The sequence below is a fragment of the Xenopus laevis genome, chromosome 7S, assembly GCF_017654675.1.
Source record: "Xenopus laevis strain J_2021 chromosome 7S, Xenopus_laevis_v10.1, whole genome shotgun sequence".
Classification (NCBI taxonomy): Eukaryota; Metazoa; Chordata; class Amphibia; order Anura; family Pipidae; genus Xenopus; species Xenopus laevis.
The window spans coordinates 670,519-692,447 of record NC_054384.1 but is presented as its reverse complement, the minus strand read 5'-3'; the positions used below and the strand labels follow the sequence as shown (position 1 = coordinate 692,447).

General features: G+C 42.5%; 1 protein-coding gene across 1 annotated transcript in view; it reads left to right on the top strand.

The window, feature by feature from the left end:
• Positions 1-21,375, top strand: part of sorcs3.S (sortilin-related VPS10 domain containing receptor 3 S homeolog) — a 131,650-nt gene extending 110,275 nt beyond the window's left edge. The window contains exons 19-27 of the mRNA XM_041570756.1: positions 3,015-3,201; positions 4,566-4,699; positions 7,971-8,094; positions 13,061-13,173; positions 17,189-17,320; positions 18,682-18,781; positions 18,897-19,002; positions 19,564-19,724; positions 19,975-21,375. Coding sequence (XP_041426690.1) covers positions 3,015-3,201; positions 4,566-4,699; positions 7,971-8,094; positions 13,061-13,173; positions 17,189-17,320; positions 18,682-18,781; positions 18,897-19,002; positions 19,564-19,724; positions 19,975-20,039 — 1,122 coding nt within the window. The 3' untranslated portion in view covers positions 20,040-21,375. The remainder of the gene's footprint in view (positions 1-3,014; positions 3,202-4,565; positions 4,700-7,970; positions 8,095-13,060; positions 13,174-17,188; positions 17,321-18,681; positions 18,782-18,896; positions 19,003-19,563; positions 19,725-19,974) is intronic.
• The last annotated feature ends 554 nt before the right edge of the window (positions 21,376-21,929 follow it).

The following is a 21,929-nucleotide window of genomic DNA, read 5'->3' as shown; positions in this document are numbered from 1 at the left end:
ATTAAAACATAAATAATTCAGCAGGGTGTATATTGCCATTATAGCCTTGGGTGGGTCTGTCCCCACCATAAATAACAGATCATTACTCACAGAGAACGTGCCGAGCATTTTCTTGGGCCCCAACAATTTGTAAAAACCCTCCGTAAAAGAAATCAAAAAGAAGATGTCCAATGTCATAGAGGACGTTCAGTAATAATGGGCCCCGGAGACTCTGCTGAGGTTAATCCTATAGGATCATATAGCGAGAGGCGGAAATAATTGCAGAAAAGCAATTTGTACCTGTAGCATCTGTGAATGCAAATCTCAATCAGAAGTGTGTGACAACTGGAGAGGTTGTGAAGTCGGAATGAGCAGTGGAACCTCCCAGTTCACTTTTTATTTACTGTAATCAGCTGCATCTCCGGGATTCACGTTCATTAACATGTTCCTGGGAGCTGAAATCTTCTGGAACAGACAGAGCAGATTCTTGAGGATTAGTGTGTGGCTGCTGAGATGAAGGGCATCCATTTACTCTCCTGTTTTACCTTTTCCTTCTTAACCCCCTTTAGCTTCATTTTTTTCACTCCCCCTTTCCTTCACTCCCTCAACTGTTTGGCCTTACTCTCCCCCATCCTCCCTCTTCTCTCCCCTTCTATATTTCTCCTCTCCCCCTTTTCTCTCCCAACTGTTTGGCCTTACTCTCCCCCATCCTCCCTCTTCTCTCCCCTTCTATATTTCTCCTCTCCCCCATTTGTCTCTCTACTCCCTAACCCCCTTTCCCTTCTCTCCTTCTGTCTCTCATCCCCTCTCCTTTCCTTTTCTCCCCCAACTGTTTGGCCTTACTCTCCCCCATCCTCCCTCTTCTCTCCCCTTCTATATTTCTCCTCTCCCCCATTTGTCTCTCTACTCCCTAACCCCCTTTCCCTTCTCTCCTTCTGTCTCTCATCCCCTCTCCTTTCCTTTTCTCCCCCAACTGTTTGGCCTTACTCTCCCCCATCCTCCCTCTTCTGGTGTGTTATGAGTTGGGTGGGGATCTCCCCGAATCCCTGTCCGTATCTCAGTCATATGAGGAGCAGGTAGAGTGCTTGTGGTTATGAATACAGTGCGTGACTGAAACCGGTGTCCCTTTCAGAAGTGTGAGTGTAGGACATGATAACGGTTTAGGAAAAGACAAATCTGAGGTCTCATGAGCAGATCCGGGAAGCAGCAGCCTCCTTATCTGTCCCCACAAGCTCATTTCCACTCTCATTTATATTCATGAGCCAGAGATGGGGCCATTGTCTGAGGAGAGTGAATCTCTTTCAATATTTCATATCCAATGAGCCAGAATGAGCCCAGAATGTGAGGAGCTCCTGGCCTGTCTTGTGGGTTCAGCACAAAGTCTTTTATCAGTGCGCAGAGACCGGCAGTAGCTTGAGATCAGCAAGAAAAAGTCAGTTTCTTGTTTCCTAGCACCAGGTTTTATTATACAAGACAATACACAGGTATGGGACCTATCATGCATCAGACCCATTATACAGAAAGCGTTGAAATACAAGAATCCCATGTTCAACAGAGTCATATTTAAGCAACAAATTCTTATTCACTTTATGTCTGTTCTAATATGGCAGTACCTTGTGTCTGTCCCTTGCCTTATTGATCCTTATTAAAATTCATGGTTTGGTAAGTGTCCCATCATCAGTGTCGCCAATGGGCACCTAGTTGGGATTATTCTAATCTTGCCTAAGATTGAATTCAGAATCTAGGAGAGCTGAAAGCTGAGGAACCCAGAATAGTGATGGGTGAATCTGACCCATTTCTCTTGGCTGAAAAATCGCAAAACTGCAAAAATTCACCAAAAAAGTCTGTGGGTGACAATTTTTTTTGACGCACAACGCATCACATGATAATTGTTTTAACCTATTGGCCCCACTCGTGGGCATCATGTTCACAGCGAAACTCAGTGAAAAAAGTTTGCTCATAACTAACCCCAAACAATAAGCCTGGGGGTATTCTCCCTGGTGAAGGAAGATGAACCTGAGACTCCCATCGCCTCCACTACAGCTATATACGTGGGACATTGCAGCTAATTAAAGACCCCCAAACCCCACACTTGTGCCGGTACTTTACTGATTCTTTTCCCTCATCCCAGACTCTTATGTTTGTTTTTCCGGACTCGTCTCTCAGACAGCTGACATCACGACGCAGTCCTGGGATCTGATAAATGACTTCTAATTTAGACTCTGTGTGACCTTTAATGGATCCTTCCATCTTGTGGACAATCAATAAGACGGCTAAGCCCCCTTGGCCTTTTGAAATGCACTCTATGACTCGAAGTGGAAAACCCAGTGATAAAAGTTGCTATAAAAATAATTCCTTCAGATTACTTGTGCCTTTTAACTCCGACTCTGCCTTTTAACGCGAGCAGTTAAATTGACTTTTCCCAGCTCACCGTGACATTATTTCTTTATAGAGAAAGTGCACTGCGGATTCATATTAAGTCAAGGGGGGTTTTGTTACCTGGAAGTGAACCCGTCACCCTTTTGATGTTCATTGGTCATGGTTTGGGATGATGAGGAATTATCAAAATATGGCACCTTAAGTGCCTCCTGGTCAATGCTGGTCTCTGTACTTGTTTGTTGATGGACTTGATTCATCTCTCTCCCAAGATCTCACTGGATTTGTAGTCTTCCAACCACCCAGGGCTTGGGTCATTATAATAAGGGTGACAATGGGAACACATCTGTACTCACTAAGGGTGATTGCTTGGTTAGTAGGGATGTCATGGCCCCTCAACCCTACAGCAGATATTATCCTACCAGAGAATTACTTGTCTTGTGAGAGCAAATCTCCAACAAACTGCCTTAAACGATGGTGCCCATCCAGGTTTGTAGGTACCAGAGCTGAGATTGCCCATACTTACCCAGCCATGTACCTTGTAGAGCAGATGTCTACCTACTGTCTAGCCCAAGACTATCTCACTAGGCTTCTAGGTAAAAAAAAAAAAAAACAATTATGTGGTAGTGACTGGTTCTCCTGATCTTTCCCTTTTGTAGGGTGACTTGCAAAGAATAAACATCCAGCTGGACTTTGGTGATGGCAGCGCTGTGTCATACTCTAATTTCAGCAAGATAGAAGATGGCATACGGCATGTCTATAAGAATACAGGGATATACCAGGTCACGGCATACGCAGAGAACAGCATTGGCATTGACAGCTCGATCATCTACCTTCATGTGATGTGTAAGGAGAATATATATCATAGAGCTGCTCTGAGGGGTTGGCCATTATTTCCCGCTAAGGGCAAAGGACACGCCTTGCGGTAGTAATGGGGAGTTTGTTGGGTGATGGCCCTCGTTAGCCTTACACCTGCAGTTTGTGGGTTAACTCAATTGCTCGGAGTCGGTACCATGCAATCTGGAGGTCTGGTACCAAGGTAACACTGGTGGAGATAAGGAAAGTATCACATTTATTGCTACGAGTTATCCGAATGAAGGATGGAATGTGCCCTGAAACTTTATAACAGTAATAATTCCCTTCAAATCAATCATGGCCGCAGTTAACAACCTGTTATTAAAGCCGTTACTGCTCTTGGCTTCACCTTGGACCATTAGATAACAAAAGGAGCTGTTAGCCGGCAATAGCAAACCCATTTACTGGGATTATTTTATCGACCAGCTCAGTGTTTACTCAATGGTTCCATTTCTCCTTTCCCAAATTTCCTACATACGAAGACACAAATCAGATGGTTGGGCAGAGGCGCACTGGTCAAGGGGAAGTATAACCTAGAAGTGACCTCAGCTCAATCAGATACCGGGTTTCAGCCCAATTGCTTTCATCTCGTAAAACGTCTCATTAGGAAACATCAAAGGATAGAATTTGTACACAGGGTCCCATCCAAAGCTCCTGACCCTTTCATTATTCCCTTTCTCTTTTCTGTTCCCTTCCTCCTTCTGTTGGCCACTCCCTGTTTTATATGTGACTTCTTTTTTATCTTATGTATTGTCCTCCTCTTTCTCTTAGCCTTTCACATTGGCCCCTTTCTACTCTTCTCCTCTGTCAATTGGCCACTCCCTCTTTTTTCCTGCTTCTTTTAGCCACTCCCTTTTTCTACTCCTTCTTTTGGCTACTCACCTTTCTGATCATTCCCTCATTTATCCTCCTCCTTATTTTAGTCACATTCACTAGTTACTCCTTCTTTTCTACTCTCTTCCTACTTCTGTTAGCCAATCCTGTTACTCCCTCCCTCTTTTGTATGCTCCTCCTCTTTCTCTTATGCCACTCCTATTTGTCCATCATTCTTTTCTGCTCCTCCTCCTAGTTTGATCCTCCCTTTTACTTTTCAGCTGAACTGAGCTGATTATTGAGCATTGAAACAAGCCACATATGTTTGAACACCCAGTACCAAAGAATACATGAATCATTTAATTTATCTTGAGGATATCAATGAGAAGAAAGTTCTTATTCTTATTTTATTTGCAAGTTTATCAAAAATTTCCTTTAAAAAATACAATGTAGTTAATAACAAGGAATTTGAATGAAGCCGGTGGTCAAGGGTAGGTTCACTGGTTTTGTAATTAATTATCTTCTCCTGTGTGTGCTGCTAGGCCTGGTGGAACATGTGCACCTCAGGGTCCCTTTTGTGGCCATCAAGAATAAGGAGGCCAATGCCAGTGCTATTGTGTGGCCCTCACATTCCGGAACACTCACTCACTTCTGGTGGATTGGGAATAGCACCAAGGTAAGTTCACATTGCACATCTTCTACTTGTCCTCTTCCATTTCTTCTGTAAAGCTGTTGGGTGCACTCAATCTCAAAAATATTGCCTTTTCCTTAATGTTTCTTCTTCTGTTGGAGAAATAAAGAAGAGATTTAATTTAGGATGTAGTGCCATGTGGTCAACTCAGGTCTATGAGCTTGTATAGTGTATGTGTTGCGTTTGGGAGGTTGGGGTTGTCTATCAGTTGGGTAGGGGGTATTGAAGTTTAGTTCATGAGTTAATGTATGTGTCAAGGAGATGGGATGTGTGTTGGTTGGGGGAGCATTGAAGTCTAGTTTATGAGTTGATGTATATGTTGAGTTGGGAGGTCTATAAATTGGGGGAGCATTGAAGTCAATTCTATGAGTTAATGTATACGGTATGTTGAGTTTGAGAGATGGGGTGTCTGTCAATTGGGGAGCATTGATGTCAAGTCAATAAGCTGATGTAATGTCAAGTTTAGGGGATGGGGTGGTGTCTAAATCAATTCTGTGAAGGGGGGGCATTTATGTCAGTTCTGTGAGATGAAGTTGGCGAATATTATGGTTCATAAATTTCCATCATTATTCCGCTGTATAATTTACATGAGAAAAGGTCCCGGAGTTATTCTGTTAACAAGTCTCTCTCTTGTAAGATACCGTCCCTATGGGCCCCCTCGGGCACCTCATTTGTTCACATAATTATTTAAACATATGATAATCACTCGTTGGGCCTCTCTGAACTTGGCGTTAACTTCAATTAGTCATTTAAACACAGACGGAACCCTCCGTATCTTGTTCTCCGTCCACCTTAATTAATATTAATATGATTTTTCACGCAGTTCCACCAGAATTGAGGGAAATGGGGATTTTCTCTTTAAAGCAGAACATCTACTGATAGAGGAGGCGAATGTAATGCAAGGGACCTGCACAATGGGGAGCTGGGGGAGCAGCAATCAAACAAAAATAACATTATAGATTAACATCAAATGCTCCGCGAGGAGGGGGCTCTCAGGAATCCAGATGAAATGACTCTCAGCTCTGATAATGGGGAAGGACGTCTGGAAACAGATCTTTACATCAGATCATTTTCATTCCTGACTTTAAATGTGATTGTTACTGTATCAGACTCACTGCAGTCTCTTCAGCCTCCTCACATCTCCACATAAAGGCTAAGCCCCAGCACTGAGAGACACACACAGAGACAGCGAGGCAGAAAGAGACAGAGAGAGGCAATGAAATGGGGAGACAGAAAACAGAGAGACGGTGAGACAGTCAACCAGAAAGAGACAGTAAGACAGGAAAAGACAGTTGGTGAGACAGTGATACCGAGGCACTGAGACAGAGAGACAGAAATAGAAGACTGTGAGACAGAGACAGCAAGACAGAACAACATACACTGATACAGTGATGCAGTGAGACAGGCAATGACTGTGAGACTGATACAGACACAGCGACATTGAGAGAGACACAGTGAGACAGAAAGATACAGACATTGAGAAGAGAGTTAGAGACAGTGAGACAGAGACAGAGAAACAGAAATTGAAGAGAGATAGAGACAGTAAGACAGAAAGACAAATACATTAAATAAGAGAAATAGAGACAGAGAGACACAGACATTGAAAAGAGAGATAGAGACAGTGAGACAGAGACACAGACATTGAAAAGATAGAGACACTGAGATAGAGACAGAGAGACAAATGCATTGAAAAAGAGAGATAGAGACAGTGAGACAGAGAGATAGACATTGAAAATAGATATAGAGACAGTTAGACAGAGGTAAAGAGACAGACATTGAAAAAGAGAGATAGAGACAGTGATAGAGAGAGAAAACAAAACAGAGAAACAGCAATAGCAAGGCAGAGACAGACATTGAAACAGCGAGACAGCTTTGGGGACAGTATATATATATATACAGTATATATAAAAAATAATAAAGGGCCTGTAAATGTCTCCCTGTCTCCTGACCAACAAATTCCTGTTTTATAGTGTTGGTCACTCTGGGCAGTATAAATATTTATATATATATACAGTATATGGCACTAAGGTGCAAAAACCCATGGCAACCAATCAGCAGGTAGCATTCACTGCTCAGCTGTAGAAGCAATAATCTTATTGGTTGCTATCGGTTACTGTTCCTGGGCAAACGTAGTACCTTTTATTACACATGGGGGATAGGGAGTAATGAAATGAGAGGGGGTAGGTGGCATTCCTTGGCATTGGATATAAAGGCCTGTAGGTGGGCATCACCATGAAACATATGGAGCAGCATTTTTCCCTAAGGCAACCTGGAAATGCTGTTTTGCATATTCAGAAAGAGGGCGGAGACTTGTGCGCTACCTGTTCTCTCCCTAAGGTGAATGTGATTGAGACAATTGGCTGAGGAGGAGCCACACACTTGTGCGATTAACTGCTTCAGGCCCAGCCTGACAATATTGATGTTGAGCAGAACAATTGATTCTGTTGGACCTTGTTCTCTCCTGTGTCAGCTCAGCTGTACCCGCCCCACGCCATTTCTCATGTATCGCCTGCACTTATTTTCCTCTGTATCATAAAAACTCTCAATATTCCGGCACCGGCAATGTTTAACATGAGATGGAGCCGGATTGTGTGCGAGGAACACACAGAAGTAACAGCAGAACAAGGCAGATTAATGGCTGTAAATGCACATTAGACTTGCAGTGCCATAAATAATGCTTCATATGGGACATGGCTGAGAAATGATGTCAATATATCAGTCACTTTATGGCACAATCCTTATTGCTCAATTCTACATCAGAAATGGTGCTTGTTGGGAAAGAAATCTGTCCCGTCTCTTGGGCCAATCACAACAATTCATTTATAAAGCTGTGAGTGGCCTGTGCCAAGGGACCCCTGAAATTCTCCCTCGTCCATAGTAACAAACTCCCTGCCCCTGAGTTACAGATAATGGAGCCTGAGTGTGAGTGTGAGTATGAGTGTGAGTATGAGTGTGAGTATGAGTGTGGCTAGGTGTGAATCTGCCTGTACTGCAGAAACCATTGCCTGTTACAATCTGACCCACAGCAAATGCTAATTCTTAGTTCTCCTGTTACTTAGAGGATTAAAGTTTTTCTTTGATTGGAGCAGAGAGAGGGATAATGATGTAGAAAACGAGGCTGAGGCAGATCCTGCAGCAAAGACGGGGTTAATCATTTATTACGGCCTCTGCTCAGCAGCATTCACATAATGGCCTCATTTATTGACTTGATTCTTGGCTGCACATGAAAAAGGTGACACTTTCTTTGTGTTTTCAGCCGCTCATCACCTTGGAGAACAGCATCTCATTCATGTTTAATTCCGAGGGGACCAACACTATCACCGTGCAAGTGGCGTCTGGGAGCACCTTGATTCAAGATACCAAAGAGATCGCTGTGTATGGTGAGTGTAAGTCTCATGGCTTAGGTTATACATCTTATATAGCTGTCTGGTATAGTAGGGAGAGATGTACCTATAGTAACAGTGGATAATAGTCTCTGGGAAGGGAGTGTGACTGTGGGATAGCAGGTATAGTAGGGAGAGATGGTGCCTATAGTAACAGTGGGATAATAGTCTCTGGGAAGGGAGTGTGACTGTGGGATAGCAGGTATAGTAGGGAGAGATGTGTCTATAGTAACAGTGGATAATAGTCTCTGGGAAGGGAGTGTGACTGTGGGATAGCAGGTATAGTAGGGAGAGATGTGTCTATAGTAACAGTGGATAATAGTCTCTGGGAAGGGAGTGTGACTGTGGGATAGCAGGTATAGTAGGGAGAGATGGTGTCTATAGTAACAGTGGATAATAGTCTCTGGGAAGGGAGTGTGACTGTGGATAGCAGGTATAGTAGGGAGAGATGTGTCTATAGTAACAGTGGATAATAGTCTCTGGGAAGGGAGTGTGACTGTGGGATAGCAGGTATAGTAGGGAGAGATGGTGCCTATAGTAACAGTGGGATAATAGTCTCTGGGAAGGGAGTGTGACTGTGGGATAGCAGGTATAGTAGGGAGAGATGGTGTCTATAGTAACAGTGGATAATAGTCTCTGGGAAGGGAGTGTGACTGTGGGATAGCAGGTATAGTAGGGAGAGATGTGTCTATAGTAACAGTGGAGATAATAGTCTCTGGGAAGGGAGTGTGACTGTGGGATAGCAGGTATAGTAGGGAGAGATGGTGTCTATAGTAACAGTGGATAATAGTCTCTGGGAAGGGAGTGTGACTGTGGGATAGCAGGTATAGTAGGGAGAGATGGTGCCTATAGTAACAGTGGATAATAGTCTTTGGGAAGGGAGTGTGACTGTGGGATAGCAGGTATAGTAGGGAGAGATGTGCCTATAGTAACAGTGGATAATAGTCTCTGGGAAGGGAGTGTGACTGTGGGATAACAGGTATAGTAGGGAGAGATGTGTCTATAGTAACAGTGGATAATAGTCTCTGGGAAGGGAGTGTGACTGTGGGATAGCAGGTATAGTAGGGAGAGATGTGTCTATAGTAACAGTGGGATAATAGTCTCTGGGAAGGGAGTGTAACTGTGGGATAGCAGGTATAGTAGGGAGAGATGGTGCCTATAGTAACAGTGGATAATAGTCTCTGGGAAGGGAGTGTGACTGTGGGATAGCAGGTATAGTAGGGAGAGATGTGTCTATAGTAACAGTGGATAATAGTCTCTGGGAAGGGAGTGTGACTATGGGATAGCAGGTATAGTAGGGAGAGATGGTGCCTATAGTAACGGTGGATAATAGTCTCTGGGAAGGGAGTGTGACTGTGGGATAGCAGGTATAGTAAGGAGAGATGGTGTCTATAGTAACAGTGGATAATAGTCTCTGGGAAGGGAATGTGACTGTGGGATAGCAGGTATAGTAGGGAGAGATGGTGTCTATAGTAACAGTGGATAATAGTCTCTGGGAAGGGAGTGTGACTGTGGGATAGCAGGTATAGTAGGGACGGGAGAGATGGTGTCTATAGTAACAGTGGATAATAGTCTCTGGGAAGGGAGTGTGACTGTGGGACAGCAGGTATAGTAGGGAGAGATGGTGCCTATAGTAACAGTGGATAATAGTCTCTGGGAAGGGAGTGTGACTGTGGGATAGCAGGTATAGTAGGGAGAGATGGTGTCTATAGTAACAGTGGATAATAGTCTCTGGGAAGGGAATGTGACTGTGGGATAGCAGGTTATAGTAGGGAGAGATGGTGTCTATAGTAACAGTGGATAATAGTCTCTGGGAAGGGAGTGTGACTGTGGGATAGCAGGTATAGTAGGGAGAGATGGTGTCTATAGTAACAGTGGATAATAGTCTCTGGGAAGGGAGTGTGACTGTGGGATAGCAGGTATAGTAGGGAGAGATGGTGTCTATAGTAACAGTGGATAATAGTCTCTGGGAAGGGAGTGTGACTGTGGGATAGCAGGTATAGTAGGGAGAGATGGTGTCTATAGTAACAGTGGATAATAGTCTCTGGGAAGGGAGTGTGACTGTGGGATAGCAGGTATAGTAGGGAGAGATGGTGTCTATAGTAACAGTGGATAATTGTCTCTGGGAAGGGAGTGTGACTGTGGGATAGCAGGTATAGTAGGGAGAGATGGTGTCTATAGTAACAGTGGATAATAGTCTCTGGGAAGGAATAGCAAGTATAGTAGGGAGGGGAGGGAGGGGGCCTGTAGCTTTAGGAATAAAAGCCTGTGATTGTGTAATTTTGTGTCTGTGGATCAGGTTGTCGAGGAGTTTTTGGGTGAACTGTATCTTATTGTGGGTATAAATGTTGTTTATGTGGTGTAGCAGGTCAGTAGGACAGGAGGGCCCCAGTAGGACAAGCTGTAAGTGTTAATTCCAGTGCTGAGAATCTTTGGTTGTTGAGCAGAACTTTATCTGGAGCTGAAGGGCCATTTATTGAGCAAGTCTGATAAATAATGGGGTTCTGCAAGTTTCCCCTGAGGTTGGTCCCCGCGAGACAAAGTCTTTCCCGTCTTGGCCTGATTTCAGTCGTTGGAAGCCGTTAGTAAAGGGAGAGTAAAACGGCAGCAGTTCAGGGATCTCAGTGAGAAATGAAATAGTAACGGCTTTGCCCGTGTGATATAAAACCAGTGTCTGTTCATGGAGATAAGAGATTATTTGTATTCCCTGGTGCCGCGGCCCATCTATTTCACTGAGAGCTGCCGGTGATGTACGACTGTGAGTGCAACTCGGGGTTAATGCTTCTGGGGTGCAGAGAAGCCTGGGGGTGGGGGACACACATAGATTTGGATTTTGATTCCCCCCCCAACCTGCCTAGAGATCAAATTGAAATCCTAAAGATTAGAGGAATTAATTTATAAGATGAGGGTTTCCTGGTGAGAACTGGACTGGCGGATACATTAGACTCGTCCCAGAAAGGACAAACAAATAAATATTTCCCCCTTTAGATGCAACTGGGGATTCAGTGGAGGTCTCTCTCTGTCTGTCTATTATCTGTTTGTCTGTCGGTTTGTTTGTTTGTCTGTCTCTTATCTGTCTGTCTGTCTGTGTGTAACTGAGGGATCCCCAGAGATGGATCTTGTTTCAGTAGTTACTGTCCCATCATGTTGGTGTATATAGTGGGGAGGAGATGGGGGCACGTCTCTTGCTTTACTGGATATAGGACCCGGGTCAGACACTGGGGGGGGGCAGATGATATTTACTAAGCAGCGCCAGGCAGTGGTGATGCCCATTATCCAGGCAAAGTAATTGGCACCTCTTCCAATTGGCTTTTTCCTTCATCAAAGAAGCGGCTCTGCGTTCTGTGAGTTCTGTGGGTTCTTTGAGTGGTTTCTGTGAGTTCTGTGTGTTCTGTGAGTTCTGTGAGTGTGTTCTGTGAGTTCTGTGAGTTCTGTGGGTTCTGTGAGTGGGTTCTGTGAGTTCTGTAGGTGGGTTCTGTGAGTTCTGTGGGTTCTGTGAGTGAGTTCTGTGAGTCCTGTGAGTTCTGTGAGTGAGTTCTGTGGGTTCTGTGAGTTCTGTGGGTTCTGTAACTGACTTCTGTGAGTGAGTTCTGTGAGTGGGTTCTGTGAGTTCTGTGGGTTCTGTGAGTTCTGTGAGTGAGTTCTGTGGGTTCTGTGAGTGAGTCCTGTGAGTTCTGTGAGTGAGTTCTGTGAGTCCTGTGAGTTCTGTGGGTTCTGTGAGTTATTTGGGTTCTGTGAGTTCTGAGTTCTGTGAGTGAGTTCTGTGAGTGAGTTCTGTGAGTGAGTTCAGTAAGTGAGTTCTGTGGGTTCTGTGAGTTCTGTGGGTTTTATGAGTTCTTTGGGTTCTGTGAGTTCTGAGTTCTGTGGGTTCTGTGATTGAGTTCTGTGAGTGAGTTCTGTGAGTGAGTTCTGTGAGTGAGTTCTGTGAGTTTTGAGTTCTGTGAGTGAGTTCTGTGAGTTTTGAGTTCTGTGAGTGAGTTCTGTGAGTGGGTTCTGTGAGTGAGTTCTGTGAGTGAGTTCTTTGGGTTCTGTGAGTCCTGTGAGTCCTGTGAGTTCTGTGAGTCCTGTGAGTTCTGTGAGTGAGTTCTGTGAGTTCTTTGGGTTCTGTGAGTTTTGAGTTCTGTGGGTTCTGTGAGTGAGTCCTGTGAGTTCTGTGAGTCCTGTGAGTTCTGTGAGTGAGTTCTGTGAGTTCTTTGGGTTCTGTGAGTTTTGAGTTCTGTGAGTTCTGTGGGTTCTGTGAGTGAGTCCTGTGAGTTCTGTGAGTCCTGTGAGTTCTGTGAGTGAGTTCTTTGGGTTCTGTGAGTTTTGAGTTCTGTGAATCCTGTGAGTGAGTCCTGTGAGTTCTGTGGGTTCTGTGAGTGAGTTCTGTGAGTGGGTTCTGTGAGTTCTGTGGGTTCTGTGAGTGAGTTCTGTGAGTGAGTTCTGTGAGTTTTAATTTCTGTGAGTTCTTTGGGTTCTGTGAGTGGGTTCTGTGGGTTCTGTGAGTGAGTTCTGTGAGTGAGTTCTGTGAGTTCTTTGGGTTCTGTGAGTTTTGAGTTCTGTGAGTTCTTTGGGTTATGTGAGTTGTGTGGGGGCCAATTAACAGTCACAGCTCATTTGGAACATCATTATCCAACTGGTGAGTGAGTCGGGGCGCAGAGCTGCCCCCAGCACAGTCATTATTGGCAGCAGCTAATTATGAATATTTCTTCTAATTAGTCTGAGAAAGCTCCGCTCATCCGCTGTGGCCCCCGGGGGTCATTCCCTCCATAAATCAATAACAAAAACAGCCCAACCCTGACTGTTCCTTTTGGGGCTCAGGGGCAATATAACAATGTACCCAGAAATATTGGGGGTGTCTAGGACAGTCGCAGCTGAACTGAATATTCCTGGGGAGGGGGGTTGTGACAAAATGTATTTGTATTTACTATTGACCCCTCCCTGAATTTATTTAATCAGATTCTTTTGGATCTTCTCCCCCCAGAATATTTCCAGTCTCAGCTGCTGTCGTTCTCCCCCAACCTGGACCATCACAACCCCGACATCCCCGAGTGGAGACAAGACATTGGGGGGCTCATTAAGGGGGCCCTCGTACAGGTGAGTGTCAGTAATGATGGCAGGGGCTGGGGGGCAGGAGAGGAAAGGGATGAGGGTGCAGGAGACAATGGGGGGGTTCAGGGAATGATAAAAGGAAAACGGACGCCTTTGCCTTAAGGAACATTTTTTTTGGCTTCTTTATTCATCACAAATTGCCTGTCAGCAAGGGGTTAAAATTCTGGCTGAAAATCAATAGAAAATCAATAGAAAATCAATAGGAACGACGGGAAACATCAGGGGGAGTAAGTCAGGAGCTCGTTAGGAAAAAGCCGTTGATCGGCTCCAAAATCCAACCCCCCCTCCCCCGTATCACTGGGTCACCTGCAGGCGAGTGTTTCATCTACACACACATATATATATATATACTGTATATACACACACATCTACTGTATATACACACACAGACATATATATATATATATATATATATATATATATATATATATATATATATATATACTGTATACACACATAATATATACTGTATACACACACACACATATATATATATATACTGTATATACACACACATCTACTGTATATACACACACACACAGACATATATATATATATATACTGTATACACACACATATATATATATATATATATATATACTGTATACACACACACATATATATATATATATATATATACTGTATACACACACACATATATATATATATATATATATATATATATATATATATATTACTGTATACACACACACATATATATATATATATATATATATATATATATATATATATATATATATATATACTGTATATACACACACACACACATATATATATCTATATACACACACACATCTATATACTGTATATATACACACACACAGACATATATATATATATACTGTATATACACACACATCTATATACTGTATATATACACACACACACACACATATATATATCTATATACACACCTATGATTAAGGGATAACTCCTGAAACGCGTAAGGTGTCATCAGCAGTTACTCCAATAAACCCCATTTTCAGAAGTGCCGTCTACCGTCTGCTTCTTCGCATCTTTGCTACTTCCACAGTGGGGACACTGTGAGACTGAGCACCTGAATCGTGGGGAAAACGGTGAGCTAGTGCGGTCCTTATTCTTCTTTCTCACTTATCTATATACACACACACACATCTATATACTGTATATATACACACACACACACAGACATATATATATATAATATTAAAATACAAATGGTTCTTTCCCCCCAGGTTCTTTAGGGTTTTGCAGAGAGGGGCGAATCTCAGGGAAGCATTTATTATATAGAAGAAATAATAGACATATAATATAGAAGATATAATAGACATATAATATAGAAGATATATTAGACATATAATATAGGAGAGGCCCTTTTTTAGGTGTTGGTATATTTCAATCTTGCAGCAAGAATAATAAAGAATTCCCACCTACTTACTTACCTACCCCCAGAAAAGCCAGCAATGTAATTAAGGTTTATATGTTAAACTAATGTTGATTGGGTCCCAGACCCCGGCAGGCAATGTCTTATTTATTTCTCCCTTCCCATCACTTTGCCGGAGCCTCTCACTCCCTGCCGGGTTGGACACTTTACTGCCATCAATATAAATAGGGCACTTAGTGCAGTCTCAGCATGGGAGTCCTGCCCAAGCTCCAGTAAGTGGCTAATCATTATTAATTCATTTTAGCCCTCTCGGCATCATGATAAACTGTGATTGAGTCACTGCCTCATAATGTTCATGTCAGGACTTATTAAATAAGACATCACTCTGTATCTGCTAATGAAATAGTGTCAACTCACCATGCGGCATCCTGGGATCTGCCATTCCGATGGCTACGGAAAGATATCCAGTATCCTCCTCCTCCTCCTCCTCTTCACATCAGTTATGAGATTGGGCCAGAGATCTTGCCGGACTGGACCACCACAAGTCCGTGTGATTTAATTCAATTTCAACTTCGAGGATCGATAAAAATAACTTGAACAATTTTAATAACTTTAATAAAAAAATTGCTGATTGGCAGTAAAATTTCTCTTAATATGCCATAAAGAAGTTCTTCAACCTCCTAAGATAAAAATAATTGGGGTTCACCAGCTCTGAGCTGACACTGAGGTTTTTTTTACTGTAAATATAATTGGGAGAAAGAAGGCTGAAATCTGCCTTAAAATTGTACAAACATTTCTGCAGAAATTAAAATTTTAAAAATTAGCAAAAAAAAAAAAATGGATCATTTTTTTCAATGTTTCCCACTACTGGTGCTTTATATGTAGACATGCAGTGATGTTTGATGTTTCTTTGCCACTGGACAGTTCCTCACAGTGAGGCTTGATGTCTATCTAGTCATGGGAACTAATCACAATGAAGCTTGATGTCTTTTCAAACTGGACAGTTCCTCACTGTGAGGTTTGATGTTTAATCAGCACTGGACAGTTCCTCACAGTGAGACTTGATGTCTATCTAGCCAAGGAAACTAATCACAATGAGGCTTGATGTCTTTTCAAAACTGGACAGTTCCTCACAGTGAGACTTGATGTCTAATCAGCACTGGACAGTTCCTCACAGTGAAGCTTGATGTCTAATCAGCACTGGACAGTTCCTCACAGTGAAGCTTGATGTCTAATCAGCACTGGACAGTTCCTCACAGTGAAGCTTGATGTCTAATCAGCACTGGACAGTTCCTCACAGTGAGACTTGATGTTTATCTAGCCATGGAAACTAATTGCAGTGAGGCTTAATGTCTAATCAGCACTGGATAGTTCCACACAGTGAGGCTTGTTGTCTATCTAGCCATGGGAGCTAATCACAGTGAAGCTTGATGTCTTTTCAAAACTGGACAGTTCCTCACAGTGAAGCTTGATGTCTAATCAGCACTGGACAGTTCCTCACAGTGAAGCTTGATGTCTAATCAGCACTGGACAGTTCCTCACAGTGAGACTTGATGTCTAATCAGAACCGGCCAGTTCCTCACTTGAGGCTTTATGTCTAATTAGCACTGGAAGTTCCTCACTTGTTTATTTATGTTTACTCAGCCCTGAACAGCCATGGAAACTTATCACGGTGAGGCTTGATGTCTTTTCAGAACTATACAGTTCCTTACTTGAAGCTTGATGTCTGTAGAGTCCTGGACAGTTCCTCACAGTGAGGCTTGATGTGTCTAGCCATGGAAACTAATTACAGTGAGGCTTGATGTGTATTCAGCCCTGGGCAGTTCCTCACTTGAGGCTTGATTTCTACAGAGCCCTGAACAGTTCCTCACATTAAGGATTTATGTCTACCTGACCATGGAAACTAATCACAGTGAGGCTTGATGTCTTTTCAAAACTGGACAGTTTTAAACAGTGAGGCTTGATGTCTATTCATCCCTGGACAGTTCCTCACAGTGAGGCCTGATTTCTGTTCAACCCTGGACTGTTCCTCACAATCTGGGCTTCTTGTCTGTTCAACCCCCAGGAGCACCACACAGGGAAATTGGCATTAAGTGCACATTTGAGAACTCTATTCAGTGAGATGTGAGTGGTGGGTGATTTTTCTTAAACTGAAGCTATTTGTGAGAAATAATGTTTTGAATTACAGTGTATTTGATGTTCAGTAATGGAATGTTTCCTTTGATTTGTGAGTAGAACTGTGAACTAGAAATTTTTATTGAGTGAGATGTGTTATACAGAGTCCCATAAAGTAAAACCTTAGTTGGGCATAGGATGGTTCCTAATAGTGAAAGAAATTAAGGGAATTCGGTGTTGGAGTTTTCCATCCTGTGAGACAGCAGTTAGGTATATGATGGTGCCCATGTGATAGGCCAGCTAGTCTCCATTTACAGACATTTTGGTCATCTTCATCAGGGGTTAAATGGAGTAACTGAATGCTAGGTGTTCAGTGCTGCATGCTTTGACGTCTGGCTTAGGTTTGAGACAATAATAGGGCAGTTGGTTTCCATTTAATACAGATTTAGCCCAGCCTCCTGTACAGTCTCCTGCTCTCACACATTGGGATTCTTTTGCCAGGTTACAAATATCCCAGAGGAACACATTCTCGTTGCCATGTTCCCGGGTGTCCCAACTTCAGCTGAACTATTTGTCCTTCCTCACAAAAATGCGAGTGAGAGAAGAAAAGTGAGTAAAGCCGACTTGGAACAAGTAAGTGTCCTTTGACCAATCCATGTGAATTAAACAGAAGACCTGTAGATGATGTGTATATGTATAGGACACTAAATTACCACTGTAGTGCCTATAGGTTTTCCAACTTGAAGCAGATACATGATGTGCCCATCAAAACCTTTATTGGTGTAACTACAACTCCCATCATGCCCAGCCACTGTCAGAAACTCAGCTCAACTTTCACACTTCACACTGGTATAGTTAATATTCACACAGCTCATGTTCCTGTGCCGATAGATCTGAGATTGGGGAGCACCAAGCATCAATCAAAGATGACGGTGTGCAGGGTCAAGTAAATTGAATACATATCAGGAAAAAAAAAGAACTGACCCATATAGCTGCACCCTCCCATCCATAACATCCAAAAACTTGTGTATAATAATTAAATAAGACATCACTTTTAATAAATTATTAAAACAAATGTCCAGTAGACATAGATTAAAATATAGGTTAGTAGCAGGAGGATGAATCGACAAGAGGCAATAAAGTTTGTTCTATTGATTTTTTGATTGTGCGCTTATCTCATAGACAAACTAGCAAACCGCCTGCCAAAGTTACTCTATTGGATACTCAGAATGCCCTGGTATAAGTTAGAAAGACTGGTAAAGAGTAACTTTGGCAGATAACTATATGGGTGTGTTCTTTTCTTCCTGTGCCGACTCTGATCACCTCTCCCAATCATGTGAAAAAACAGCCTTGACATTTATTAGGAGAGAGAGTAAATTTGCTGCAACTGCCACTTTTTCTGAATGGTACAACTACTTGTTATCAACCGACCTTGACATTTCCAACTTTACAGTCACAAATGGACTTTTTCTTTTTCAAATTGCTTTTTTCTTTATTTTCTAGAGTTTCTGTTGTTTTATCTATTGCAGGATAGAATTTTAAATAATACAATATTCTCTCTCCGTAAAGTGCCCAGTACATGTGCCCCTCATTTCATGAGCAGCCCCATCTTTCCAGTCAGATGTGTGAATTCTTTTGAATCTTGTGGTGCTCAGTGATGGAGTTGGTTGATAAAGATCTACCTTTTCGATCTAATGGTCACTAGTGATGGGCGAATTTCTCTTTTTTGCCTCTGGCGTCCGTTTTTTCGCTGGCGGCGAATCGCGCAAATTCCACGCGAATTCGCGCCTGGCAAATAAATTCACCCATCACTAATGGTCACTGGCTTGAGAACTGCCGTGGAAATGCATTTTATTTACCTCATTGCTAAATATTTACTATTAGCATAATTAGCCCTCTCTTTATTAAATCAAACTGATTATGGCAAATGTTTGTGGTGCCAGTGATCCAGACCACAATGTTACGCTGAAGCACAGTTCTATCTTTCCCCTCAGATTGTGGAAACCATACTCAGTGCCCTCAACCAAAATCTTGTGGTGTTTGAGCTGAAGCCGGGAGTGCAAGTCTTTGTGTATGTGACCCAACTGACTTTAGGTATGTGGAGTAACCATGGATTATGGATCTGGGTGGAGCATTTGTTTGAGTCTTGCGGCTTCCATTATGTGCAATGCCCTGAGTTTTTGTTCCAGTCAAGATATTTGTGTTTCAGCCCCATTGGTGGATAGTGGCTCAAGTCACAGCAGTTCGGCCATGCTGATGCTCCTGTCGGTGGTGTTCTTGGGTCTGGCTGTGTTTTTAATCTACAAATTTAAGAGGTAAAGTAAAAGGATTGAAGGTGGAGATGCTGGCTGTAGAACCTTCTTCCAGAGAGTTTGGGTGTATGGAAACCCAAATATAAACTTAATATCAGCCATTTAAATAAATTATGTGCCAATGTCATAGCATTGTGCCAATGGGCAAGCTTGGCCTCCTTCCAGCCTTAGAAATCTACATGTAAAATTGCATGGGGTTGGCAGGTGCATTGATATGGAATCCAACAGGCAGAAAGAATAGAAAGGAACAAACACAACAATAATAATAAAGATTTAATTAGGCATCAATACCGAACCACATTATAACTGGGTGGCTGTGACATTGGCCTCTATGGCTTTTTTTGGGGGGACAGAGGCAGATTAAATGCAGGATGCTGAGGGTATCCCAAAATATGGATGCTGGATTACTGTGAATTAAGTAGTAGGTCTTAGTCATGAGTTTGATTAAGTGCAAAGCTTTTGCAAAGTTCTCTTCTACTATAGAGTAGTTACCCCCCCTCTTAATATTATTTTTATATGCGTTTTTCAACAACTCTAACCAAAATCTTTTTTTTTTATCTGTAGGAAAATCCCTTGGATTAACATTTATGCTCAAGTCCAACACGATAAAGAACAGGAGATGATTGGTTCTGTCAGCCAAAATGACACCACTCCCAAAATATCACTTGGTAACTTCCCAGATTCCGAGGAGCTGACGGATAAAGAATTGGACACAAGGGTCATAGGTAACATTTCCCTTAATGTATCCTTTACTGTCATGGCGACCATTAGACATGGAAGGGTCAAGGGGAGCTTGGGTGGGGATCCCTCACTGTCACTTGGGGATAACTGGATTGCACTTAGACCAGGCAATACATTGACATGAAACCACCAATGTTAAACTGGTTCTGTTGACTTTGATCAAAACAGTTGCATGTGGTGTTACATTGTCCTGTGCCAGATTCAGCTTCACATTGTCACCTTTGTCTCTTCCAGGCACCATTTCAACAATCGCCAACAGTGAAAGCACAAAAGAAATTCCAAACTGTACGAGCGTCTAACGTCCTGGGCCAAAACTCTGACTTTTTTTTTAAAGAAAAATCTTGCTTTTCTGGGGTTTTTCCCCATTCTCTGAGCCACATTTTTGAACTTCAGGTAGAAGAAAAAATATTTGTAAAAAAATATATATAATAAAACTCACCAGTATTTTGCTTTGGAAATGGGAATATGTGTCCATGAAACCGCAGGAGAAAATAAGAAAGCTGGTTGTGTTATGTGACCATGAAACGGAGTCTATTCCTTCTAGTGATGGTGGAAGCTGGAGTGAGTGAGTGGTTGTCCCTTGTGAAGGAGACTTGGAACCTACATGTTGGGTTGACTGGGAATCCCTTGTGGGAGATACATTAACCAGAAACTTGGAATCAGGAATCCTGACCTTGGATTTGGAATAAAATGGGATTTGGCATATGAGAAGAACCAGCTGGAGTGTTTGTATATCTCCAATGAAATCCTTTCACTGTGGATCTAGAGACTTAGAACAGACCCCCCGAATGTGAATCTGAGAGCACCCGCATATTCTCCTCACCTTCCTCATTTCCCCTTTAGTTTCAAGTTGTATCAAGTCATTGATCATTTAATCTTTTCTCTCTGTCAAGTGACTCCAGGAATCATCTCATTACCCTGCACCCAAATGTCCACATTAACATACAAAATCGTCTCTCACGTGGACGCAGCCGCGGCTTTGATTAATGACACGCCACTTGCTTTATTGTGTACTGGACAGTTAAGGAATTCAAGGCCAACCCGCGGATATTCGGCAACTCTCCAAGCACTTTTATCATTTCCAAAACAAATTGCCCCTGTCATCTTCCGAGTTGTCCGCCAAAGTTTAATTCTCTCTATCTTTATATCCTCGCCTTACGCATTTCCAATTAAACGTCCAGCAGGGGCCGTAAATTATGTTCATGCAGAATATTCTGCTCTAAATAAAGAGATGACTCTGGCGATATAAATCCTTCTCAAGGAGGTCTTCGGCCATTTTATCTTCACTGATATTGGTTCAGCTAATGATTCTGGAGAAGTGCCACCATAACAACAAGTGACCGAGCCTGAGAGAAGGAGAATGAGTTTGATACACGAGATGAAATGGTTTCTAATTATGCTGAATGTTCAGGTGTTTGGCGGAGGATTCATTTATGAAGCAATTTCAGAGAAATTCCGACTTTGCTCAGCAGGCCGTGAAGTTTGGCCCATGTGACCCTCATTTAGTCATTTAATTCCCCCCCCTGCTCTTCTGTGCATGTTAATGGCAAATTATAATGATGGTGTTGTACATATCTATAATGTAAATAGTTTTTAATTTCTTGGAAATAAATTAATGTTTAGTAATATAAATGAGGGCAAAGAGTCTGATGGAATTGATGCTGTAGAGTCTTTCCATAGCTTGGGTTGTCTCTAAGGTCCATGTGATGGTTTATCTGACATTAAATCCCCACCCCCAAGCTCACTTTATCTGCAGAACACTTTCTACTCTTCATATTACAGTAATTATTGTTCCATCCAAGCACCTCCAACATCTTAGTAGGGTTCCATTCCCCAACATCATGTCAAGATCTGCTCCACCCTTTCTTAACACATCTACACATATTTGTTATTTCAAAATACACCCCATTCTTTATAACGAAATTTCTTATGCCTTTTATTTCAAGATTGGCTCTACCCTTTATTAACAGATATTCCCATGCACAAGCAAGTCCTCCAGAGACACAAGTCCACCACCAATAATTCTAGAACTCATCCATGGAAATGGCTTTTGAAGTTACCAAATGGAAGACCCAGAATGGTTGGTTAGGGTGATAGAGCAAAAAAAAAACAAAAGAGCTTAGACATCGGAGTAGTGGGGTTTGTGTCTCTGCAGCACATGGGCCAACATGACCTTTTACTTCAAATGC